The sequence below is a fragment of the Chiloscyllium punctatum genome, chromosome 41 (genome assembly GCF_047496795.1).
Source record: "Chiloscyllium punctatum isolate Juve2018m chromosome 41, sChiPun1.3, whole genome shotgun sequence".
NCBI lineage: Eukaryota > Metazoa > Chordata > Chondrichthyes > Orectolobiformes > Hemiscylliidae > Chiloscyllium > Chiloscyllium punctatum.
This window is the reverse complement of record NC_092779.1, coordinates 42642422-42654380: the sequence shown is the minus strand read 5'-3', so window position 1 is coordinate 42654380 and position 11959 is coordinate 42642422. Positions and strand designations below refer to the sequence as shown.

General features: G+C 51.4%; 1 protein-coding gene across 1 annotated transcript in view; it reads left to right on the top strand.

Annotated features, from left to right (window-relative positions):
* Positions 1-236: 236 nt before the first annotated feature.
* The window catches only part of LOC140465009 (glucose-fructose oxidoreductase domain-containing protein 1), a 147514-nt gene continuing 135791 nt past the window's right edge, over positions 237-11959 (top strand). Inside the window, exon 1 of the mRNA XM_072560786.1 lies at positions 237-1095. Coding sequence (XP_072416887.1) covers positions 843-1095 — 253 coding nt within the window. The 5' untranslated portion in view covers positions 237-842. The remainder of the gene's footprint in view (positions 1096-11959) is intronic.

Below are 11959 nucleotides of genomic sequence, written 5' to 3'. Positions count from 1 at the left end.
GTGACTTGATTTTGGGATAGCAGCCTCTGAGTTACTTCACGGGTCTCCGTGTATTTGTATCTGATACTGTCTCTACGGGTCTCAATGTGTCTGAATATCTCACTGCCCCCCCTATGTCATTGTCTTTGGGTCACTGTCTTTCTGTCAGTGTCTCTATCTATGTTAGGGTCTGTGTTAGGGACGTACAGACCGGTGTCGGTTAGTTTATTTTCATCGTCTGTGTGCCAGTGCCTGTGTGCTATCATCCTGTGCCACTGACAACCAGTCTTGCCAGTCTCCCTCCTCCATTGGTTGGGTTGGAGAAAGCGAGGAACGCGCCTGGAAGCGGCCGGATTGGAAGCTGCCGCTGGGTCAGTCCGGTCACAGCGCGCCCCTTTGCAGAGCGGGGCTCCGCTGGCCGAGATCCAGCCACTGCCCCCCGGGCTCTCCTGGAGGTTTTTGTGTGTGTGTTTTGTTTGTTGACCGGCCTTCCCCCCCCCCCGCCCCCCCTTACCCCAGTGAGAAACCGCTGCAGCAATCAGCAGCTCGCAGGCCCGGAGATTCCGTTCTAGAGGGCGGTGCGGAACAGCAGAAGGTGGCAGTGTTATTCTGAGCCCAGAGAGCTCTCCCCACACACACTCTCACACAGTCACAGTGCGAACAGGAAGTGTGTGCCGGAACACAATTACAACTTGTTGGCTTTCACCTGCAATTGGGAGAGAAGGACCCCTCTCCCCTTTTTTTTGTTTTTAGCTGAGGCGAGGACATGGGAAACGTGGCCGAGGGGCTAAGTCCTCAGGCTGGCTGGTCCCAGTAATGTTTCACTAGCTGGAGAAGTCAGGAGCCGATCTCCTTCAGTCACCATGCTGCCCGGAGTCGGTGTGTTTGGCACCAGTTTGACGACCAGGGTGATCATCCCTCTGCTCCAGAGCCAAGGCTTCTCGGTGACAGCTCTGTGGGGGAGGACGCCAGAGGGAGCGGAGGAACTGGCGAAGGAGATGGACGTCCCTTTCTACACCAACAGGATCGACGATGTCTTGCTGCACCAGGATGTGGATCTGGTCTGCATTAACCTGCCGCCTCCGCTCACCCGCCAGATCGCTGTCAAGACACTGGGTAAGTTGGAGCAGATAGTTTTGTTTTCGACCTGGTCTCCTGTTTCAGCCAGGCAGAGTGGGCGAGACAAATCCATTGTGGCTACCACGCGTCCCCCCCTACGGCTGTTCATTTATCTGCTTTAATTTGGTATTTCTTTTTTTTGGGGGAGGTGGTGAGAGATGTCCATCTGCTAGGATGTTGTGATAGTAAATAATGGGTATAAAGATACATAAATATATTTGTGTTAGCCTGTTGGTCCCTGACATACACACAATCCTTAGGGCAATTGCCTGATGAATGTATAATGTAAGGTATTACGCTGTGCTGCTGTTTCCCTGGTTTCCAAACTGATCTTTCACTGCAGTGGCATCTCAAGCATAACGTAATGGACAACGGCAATTAAGATTATTGATTTTTTTACTCCATGGCTGAGAAAGACCACCATAAGTGATAAGGGACAAGTCTCATCACGTTAACCAGTGTTTTTAAAGGAGTAAAGTAAGTAGAGAATGTGCCACAGTCAGTAACAGGATATAATAAAATACTAGCCAAACTGACACTTTGCCAGATAACTCATACATAGCTTTGTCACCCCCCCCCCCCGGGTTATGATATATCTGGTTAAGAGGATATATTTCTTAAAGTATACTGCAACTGTGGCTTTTTCTATTTATGCAAAATAGTATTTAAATTAACCTTTATTTTGGTTAATACCACAAATTGTAGAGATAAGAAAATAGCTTCTCAGTTCCCAGAAGCATATATGTCTAGGAAGTGATGTGTCACTTCCTTCACCTTGTGTTTAGTATGGTTTGTGTGACCATTTCAAAACAACATCTATCTCTTTATTTTAAAAAGAATTGCTGAAATAATAAGGTCTCTTTGTTCCTTAATGCTCTCTAGGTACCTACACAATGAATGGTAGGTCTTTTCTTTATAAGACTTCCCAAAATGCATCACCTCCACTCATCAGGATTAAATTCTATCTGCCATTGCTCTGCTCAATATACCAACTGATCAATATCAGAATGCGATCTGAGACTACCCTCCTCAGTATCAACAATACCATCAATTTTCGTGTCACCTGCAAACTTACTAATTGTGTACCTTATATATTCACATCCAAGTTGTTAAAATACGAGACCTGCGCGGCAACTTTTTCACACAGACGGTGGTACGTGTATGGAATGAGCTGCCAGAGGATGTGGTGGAGGCTGGTACAATTGCGACATTTAAGAGGCATTTGGATGGGTATATGAATAGGAAGGGTTTGGAGGGATATGGGCTGGGTGCTGGCAGGTGGGACTAGATTGGGGTTGGGATATCTGGTCGGCGTGGACGGGTTGGACTGAAGGGTCTGTTTCCATGCTGTACGTCTCTATAACTCTATGTAACAAATAGCAAGGGTCCCAGCACCGAGCCCTTTGGTGCATTGCTGGTGACAAGCTTCCAGTCACGAAAACAACCCTCCACTATCACCCTTTGCCTCCTATTTGTGAGCCAATTTTGGATTCAGTTTGCCAACTTGCCTTCGATCCTATTGCCGCTCAGCTTTTAGACTGTCCTGCCATGTGGATTTCCATGTAAACCACATTAACTGCTCTACTCTTATCAATATATTTAATCATCTTTTCAAAAAAAACTCTATTCAATTAGATAGACAGGGTCTCCCTCTCAAATCTGTGCTAACTATCCCTGATCAATGCCTGCCTCTCCAATTGTTGATTAACCCTGTCCCTCCCCAAAAATTTCCCTACCACTGACATCAGACTAACTATGCCTATCTCTGTTGCCCTTACTGAACAAAGGAACCATGGTATGGTGGCACAGCACCAGAAACTACTCTGCCCGAGTTTGCATGGCCTTCCGCCATGTGCTCTATTTGCCTCGCACAGTCCAAAATGTGCAGGTTAGGTGGATTGGTCACGCTAAATTGCCCATAGCGTCTAGGGATGCGTAGGCTAAGTGGATAAGTAATAATAAATGCAGGGATATGGGGGGTTAGTCTGGGTGGAATGCTGTTTAATGGGTCAATGCAGATTCAATGGGCTAAATAGCTTCGATCTGAACTCTAGGGATTCTACGATATTAGTTATCCTCCAGTCATGTGGCACTTCACCTGTGGCTAGTGAAGTATTAAATATTTAACAGGCCCCTTGCAATCTCCTTCATTGCTATCATTGCAGCCTGGAATTGATCTCATCAGGTCCTAGGAATTATGCACCTTTATGCTCACTAAAAAATCTAATACCTCCTCCTTTATTAATCTTGACTTGCTCTAGAACCTCACCATCCCAACTGAAATCTCCAAATACAATATCTTTCTCCGCTGTGAGACCAATAAGAAATATTAATATAAGATCGTATCCACATTTTCTGGCTCCATGTACTGATTTGCCCCTTTAGTCTCGAATAGACCCTACTCTTTCTACTACTACTTCTACATCTGATTGGGCCTTGCGTCTGACTTTGCATCGACCTGTGTCCGATTCCTCTGACAAATTAGTGTAAGCCTTCCCAACAGCACAAGCAGACCTCCCAGGAAGAATATTGGAATTATTCCAGTTCAGATGCAACCCGTTCAGCTTGTATAAGTCCTACATACCTCAGACGCTGTACCAATGATCCAAAAATCTAAAGCCCTCCCTCCTACACCATCCCTTTAGCCACGCATTCATCTGATCTTTCTTCCTACTCCTGTACTCAGTAACATGTGGCACTTGAAGTAATCTGGAGATTACAATTTTAGCAGAATTCCTCTTTAATCTACTACTTAATGCTCTGAATTCCTGTTCCAGGACTTCATTGTTTTAACCCATGTCATTGGTAACATGTACCATGCTAGCTGGCTGCTCGTCCTCCTCCTTCAGATTGCTCTGCAGCCGCTCTGAGACATCTCTGATCCTGGCACCAGGGAGGCACTATGCCATTTGAGAGTCTCATTTGCAAACACAGAACTGCATGTCAGTTCCCCTTATCACTGAAGTTCTCCCAGTCTTTTTCCTCCCTTGCTGTGCAACAGAACCAACCACGATGCCATAAACTTGGTTGTTGCTACTTTCCTCTGAGAGGCCATTCCCCCAGCAGTATCCAGTATGGTATACCTGTTTGAGAGGGGGATGGTCACAGGGACTCCAGCACTATTTGCGTACATTTACTAGTCTTCCTAGTGGCCACCAAATGCTTTTCTGCCGATGTAGTTCTTGCTTGTGGTTTGACCAGCTCACTAAATGTGCTATCCACAACATCTTCAGCATCAAAGATGCTCCAAAGGGAGTCTATTCACAGCTCCAGCCACTCGATGTGGTCAATCAGGAGCTGCTGCTGAACACACCTTTTGTAAGCGTAGTCACCATTAACACTAAGAGTGTTAACTATTTCCCACATATTGCAGGAAGAGCATTCCATGGGGCTGATTTCTCCTGCCTTTGTGAACCATTCCTAACAAACTACAAAACACAAAAATAAGGGCTTTAGATTCTGTTTCCCCTCCCCCTGCAAGGAACTGCTTTCTAAGTCCCTAAAGTTCCTAAGCAGTCAATCCTCCTGGCCTGTGCCATTTTTTTGAACCCTGGTTTCAGTATAGGTCCTTTGCCTCTGGATTCCTCTCCTGTGCTGCTGCTCCAATGAAGCTCGATCTATTCCACTCTTGCCACTGCTCCTTCCAAACTACTTTTGTTTCATCTGCAAACTTACCATAGTATATTCACTTTCCATATCCATGTCTTGATATATTCAAAAACCAGCTCGATGGGCACAGTCCAAATTTAGGGTCCACACTGCGCTCCAGAACACAGGCTCCGCGGCTGCGCTCCAGAACACAGGCTCCGCGGCTGCGCTCCAAAACACAGGCTCCGCGGCTGCGCTCCAAAACACAGGCTCCGCGGCTGCGCTCCAAAACACAGGCTCCGCGGCTGCGCTCCAAAACACAGGCTCCGCGGCTGCGCTCCAAAACACAGGCTCCGCGGCTGCGCTCCAAAACACAGGCTCCGCAACTGCACTCCAAAATACGGGTTCCACGCCAGCACTCCAAAACACAGGCTACCTGACTGCACTCCACAACACAGGCTACGTGACTGCGCTCCAAAACACAGGCTCCATGGGTGCACTCCAAAACACAGGCTATCTGACTGCACCCCAAAACGCAGGCTCCCTGACTGCACTCCACAACACAGGCTACGTGACTGCGCTCCAAAACACAGACGTGACTGCGCTCCAAAACACAGGCTCCATGGGTGCACTCCAAAACACAGGCTCCATGGGTGCACTCCAAAACACAGGCTCCGTGACTGCACTCCAAAACACAGGCTCTGTGACGGCGCTGCAAAACACAGGCTCCGAGACCGCGCTCCAAAACACAGGCTCCGTAACTGCACTCCAATACACAGTCACCGTGACTGCGCTCCAAATCACAGGCTCCCTGACTGCACTCCAAAATACGGGTTCCATGCCTGCACACCAAAACAAAGGCTCCCTGACTGCTCTCCAAAACACAGGTTCCGTTACTGCACTCCAAAACACAGGCTCTGCAACTGCACTCCAAAACACAGGCTTCACACTGCTCTTCAAAAGACAGACTCCGTGACTGCACTCCAAAACACAGGCAACCCGACTGCGCTCCAAAACACCGGCTCCCCGACTGTGCTCCAAAACACAGGCTCTGTGACTGCGCTCCAAAACACAGTCTCCGTGACTGCGCTGCAAATCACAGGCACCCCGACTGCACTACAAAACACAGGCTCCCTGACTGCATTCGAAGGCTTAGGCTATGTAACTGCACTCCAAAACACAGGCTCCGTGACTGCACTCCAAAATACAGGCTCCCCGACTGCAGTCCAAAACACAGGCTCCACGGGTGCACTTCAAAACACAGGCTCCACGGGTACACTCCAAAACACAGGCTCCATGACTGCACTCCAAAATACGGGTTCCACACTGCACTCCAAAACACAGGCTCCGCAACTGCACTCCAAAACACAGGCTCCGCAACTGCACTCCAAAACACAGGCACACTGACTGCACTCCAAAACACAGGCTCCCTGACTGCACTCGAAAGGCTCAGGCTCCGTAACTGCACTCCAAAATACGGGTTCCACGCTGCACACCAAAACACAGGCTCCCTAACTGCGCTCCAAAACACAGGCTCCGTGACAGCGCTCCAAAACACAGGCTCCGTGACAGCGCTCCAAAACACAGGCTCCGCGACTGCACTCCAAAACACAGGTCCCTGACTGCACTCCAAAACACAGGCTCCGTGACCGCGCTGCAAAACACAGGCTCCGTGACCGCGCTGCAAAACACAGGCTCTGAGACCGCGCTCCAAAACACAGGCTCCGTAACTGCTCTCCAATACACAGGCACCCCGACTGCGCTACAAAACACAGGCTCCACACTGCTCTTCAAAAGACAGTCTCCGTGACTGCGCTCCAAAACACAGGCTCCGTGACTGTACTCCAAAACACAGGCACACTGACTGCACTCCAAAACACAGGCTCCGTGACTGCACTCCAAAATACGGGCTCTGTGACTGCACACAAAAACACAGGCTCTGTGACTGCACTCCAAAACACAGGCTCCGTGACTGCACTCCACAACACAGGCTCCGTGACTGCACTCCAAAACACAGGCTCCTTGACTGCACTCCACAACACAGGCTCCTTGACTGCACTCCACAACACAGGCTCCGTGACTGCACTCCAAAACATAGGCTCCATGACTGCACTCCAAAACACGGGCTCCCCGACTATGCTCAAAAATACGGGCTCTGCGAATGCACACCAAAACACAGGCTCCGTGACTGCACTCCACAACACAGGCTCCGTGACTGCACTCCACAGCACAGGCTCCCCGACTGCACTCCAAAACACAAGCTCCACGGGTGCACTCCAAAACACAGGCTCCACAGGTGCACTCCAAAACACAGGCTCCGTGACTGCACTCCAAAACACAGGCTCCGTGACTGCACTCCACAACACAGGCTCCGTGACTGCACACCACAACACAGGCGCCGTGACTGCACTCCAAAACACAGGCTCCATTGGTGCACTCCAAAACACAGGCTCCCTGACTGCACTCCAAAACACAGACTCTGTGACTGTGCTCCAAAACACAGGCACCCTGACTGCTCTCCACAACACAGGCTCCCTGACTGCACTCCACAACACAGGCTCCGTGACTGCACTCCAAAACATAGGCTCCATGACTGCACTCCAAAACACGGGCTCCCCGACTACGCTCAAAAATACGGGCTCTGCGAATGCACACTAAAACACAGGCTCCCTGACTGCACTCCAAAGCACAGGCTCCATGGATGCACTCCAAAACACAGGCTCCCCGACTGCACTCCAAAACACAAGCTCCATGGGTGCACTCCAAAACACAGGCTGCACAGGTGCACTCCAAAACACAGGCTCCGTGACTGCACTCCAAAACACAGGCTCCGTGACTGCACTCCACAACACAGGCTCCGTGACTGCACACCACAACACAGGTGCCGTGACTGCACTCCAAAACACAGGCTCCATTGGTGCACTCCAAAACACAGGCTCCCTGACTGCACTCCAAAACACAGACTCTGTGACTGTGCTCCAAAACACAGGCACCCTGACTGCACTCCAAAACACAGGCTCCATTGGTGCACTCCAAAACACAGGCTCCCTGACTGCACTCCAAAACACAGACTCTGTGACTGTGCTCCAAAACACAGGCACCCTGACTGCACTCCAAAACACAGGCTCCATTTCTGTGCTCCAAAACACAGGCACCGTGACTGCACTCCAAAACACAGTCTCCCGTGACCGTGCTCCAAAATACAGGCTCCACACTACACTCCAAACCACAAGCTCCGTGACTGTGCTCCAAAACATAGGCTCCCTAACTGCGCACCAAAACACAGGCTCCGTGACAGCGCTCCAAAACACAGGCTCCGTGACAGCGCTCCAAAACACAGGCTCCGCGACTGCACTCCAAAACACAGGTCCCTGACTGCACTCCAAAACACAGGCTCCGTGACCGCGCTGCAAAACACAGGCTCCGTGACCGCGCTGCAAAACACAGGCTCCGTGACCGCGCTGCAAAACACAGGCTCCGTGACTGCACTCCACAACACAGGCTCCGTGACTGCACACCACAACACAGGTGCCGTGACTGCACTCCAAAACACAGGCTCCATTGGTGCACTCCAAAACACAGGCTCCCTGACTGCACTCCAAAACACAGACTCTGTGACTGTGCTCCAAAACACAGGCACCCTGACTGCACTCCAAAACACAGGCTCCATTGGTGCACTCCAAAACACAGGCTCCCTGACTGCACTCCAAAACACAGACTCTGTGACTGTGCTCCAAAACACAGGCTCCATGACTGTGCTCCAAAACACAGGCACCGTGACTGCACTCCAAAACACAGTCTCCCGTGACCGTGCTCCAAAATACAGGCTCCACACTACACTCCAAACCGCAAGCTCCGTGACTGTGCTCCAAAACACAGGCTCCCTAACTGCACACCAAAACACAGGCTCCGTGACAGCGCTCCAAAACACAGGCTCTGCGACTGCACTCCAAAACACAGGTCCCTGACTGCACTCCAAAACACAGGCTCCGTGACCGCGCTGCAAAACACAGGCTCCGTGACCGCGCTGCAAAACACAGGCTCTGAGACCGCGCTCCAAAACACAGGCTCCGTAACTGCTCTCCAATACACAGGCACCCCGACTGCGCTACAAAACACAGGCTCCACACTGCTCTTCAAAAGACAGGCTCCGTGACTGCGCTCCAAAACACAGGCTCCATGACTGTACTCCAAAACACAGGCACACTGACTGCACTCCAAAACACAGGCTCCGTGACTGCACTCCAAAATACGGGCTCTGTGACTGCACACAAAAGCACAGGCTCCGTGACTGCACTCCAAAACACAGGCTCCGTGACTGCACTCCACAACACAGGCTCCTTGACTGCACTCCACAACCCAGGCTCCTTGACTGCACTCCACAACACAGGCTCCGTGACTGCACTCCAAAACACAGGCTCCGTGACTGCACTCCACAACACAGGCTCCTTGACTGCACTCCACAACCCAGGCTCCTTGACTGCACTCCACAACCCAGGCTCCTTGACTGCACTCCACAACACAGGCTCCATGACTGCACTCCAAAACACGGGCTCCCCGACTACGCTCAAAAATACGGGCTCTGCGAATGCACACCAAAACACAGGCTCCGTGACTGCACTCCACAACACAGGCTCCATGACTGCACTCCACAACACAGGCTCCCTGACTGCACTCCAAAGCACAGGCTCCATGGATGCACTCCAAAACACAGGCTCCCCGACTGCACTTCAAAACACAAGCTCCATGGGTGCACTCCAAAACACAGGCTCCACAGGTGCACTCCAAAACACAGGCTCCGTGACTGCACTCCAAAACACAGGCTCCGTGACTGCACTCCAAAACACAGGCTCCGTGACTGCACACCACAACACAGGTGCCGTGACTGCACTCCAAAACACAGGCTCCATTGGTGCACTCCAAAACACAGGCTCCGTGACTGCACTCCACAACACAGGCTCCGTGACTGCACTCCACAACACAGGCTCCTTGACTGCACTCCACAACACAGGCTCCATGACTGCACTCCACAACACAGGCTCCCTGACTGCACTCCAAAGCACAGGCTCCATGGATGCACTCCAAAACACAGGCTCCACACTGCACTTCAAACACAGACCCTGTGATTGCGCTACAAAACACAGGCACCATGACCGCACTCCAAAACACAGGCACCCTGACTGCACTCCAAAACACAGGCTCCATGACTGCACTCCAAAACACAGGCTCCGTGACTGCGCTCCAAAACACAGACTCTGTGACTGTGCTCCAAAACACAGACTCTGTGACTGTGCTCCAAAACACAGGCACCCTGACTGCACACCAAAACACAGGCTCCGTGAGAGTGCTGCAAAACACAGTCTCCGAGACCGTGCTCCAAAACACTGGCTCCGTAACTGCACTCCAAAACACAGTCTCCGTGACTGCACTCCAAAACACAGGCTCCCCAACTGCGCTCCAAATCACAGGCTCCCTGACTGCACTCCAAAATACAGGTTCCATGACTACAGTCCAAAGCACAGGCTCCATGACTGCGCTCCAAAACACAGGCTCTGTGCACTCCAAAACACAGGCTCTGTGACTGCACACCAAAACACATGCTCCCCAACTGCACCCCAAAACACAGGCTCCCTGACTGCACTCCACAACACAGACTCCATGGGTGCACTCCAAAACACAGGCTCCGTGACTGCACACCAAAACACAGGCTCCCTGACTGCACTCCAAAGCACAGGCTCCATGGGTGTACTCCAAAACACAGACTCAGTGACTGCACTCCAAAACACAGGCTCCCCGACTGCACTCCAAAACACAAGCTCCATGGGTGCACTCCAAAACACAGGCTCCATTGGTGCACTCCAAAACACAGGCTCCATTGGTGCACTCCAAAACACAGGCTCCCTGACTGCACTCCAAAACATAGGCTCGATGACTGCGCTCAAAAACGCAGGCACCCTGACTGCACTCCAAAACACATGCTCCCATGACCGTGTTCCAAAATGCAGGCTCCACACTACACTTCAAACCACAAGCTCCGTGACTGTGCTCCAAAACACAGGCACCGTGACTGCACTCCAAAACACAGGCTCCACACTGCACTTCAAACACAGACTCTGTGACTGCGCTACAAAACACAGGCACCATGACCACACTCCAAAACACAGGCACCCTGACTGCACTCCAAAACACAGGCTCCGTGACGGCGCTGCAAAACACAGTCTCCAAGACCGCGCTCCAAAACACAGGCTCCGTAACTGCGCTCCAAAACACAGTCTCCGTGACTACACTCCAAAACACAGGCACACTGACTGCACTCCAAAACACAGGCTCCGTGACTGCACTCCAAAATACGGGCTCTGCGACTGCACTCCAAAGCACAGGCTCCATGGGTGCACTCCAAAACACAGGCTCCATGGGTGCACTCCAAGACATAAGCTCCACGGGTGCATTCCAAAACACAAGCTCCGTAACTGCACACCAAAACACAGGCTCCGTGACTGCACACCAAAACACAGGCTCCGTGACTGCACACCAAAACACAGGCTCCGTGACTGCACACCAAAACACAGGCACCATGATTGCACTCCAAAACACAGCCTCCGTGACTGCACACCAATACACATGCTCCCCAACTGCACCCCAAAATACAGGCTCCCCGACTACACTCCAAAATATGGGCTCTGCGACTGCACTCCAAAACTCAGGCTCCCTGACTGCACTCCAAAACACAGGCTCCATTGGTGCACTCCAAAACACATGCTCCCTGACTGCACTCCAAAACACAGACTCTGTGACTGTGCTCCAAAACACAGGCACCCTGACTGCACTCCAAAACACAGTCTCCATGACTGCGCTCCAAAACACAGGCACCCTGACTGCACTCCAAAACACAGGCTCCCGTGACCGTGCTCCAAAATACAGGCTCCACACGACACTCCAAACCGCAAGCTCCGTGACTGTGCTCCAAAACACAGGCACCGTGACTGCACTCCAAAACACAGGCTCCACACTGCACTTCAAACACAGACTCTGTGACTGCGCTACAAAACACAGGCACCATGACCGCACTCCAAAACACAGCCTCCGTGAACACACACCAAAATACAGGCTCCCTGACTGCACTCCAAAACACAGACTCTGTGACTGTGCTCCAAAACACAGACTCTGTGACTGTGCTCCAAAACACAGGCTCCCTGACTGCACTCCAAAACACAGGCTCCCGTGACCGTGCTCCAAAATACAGGCTCCACACGACACTCCAAACCGCAAGCTC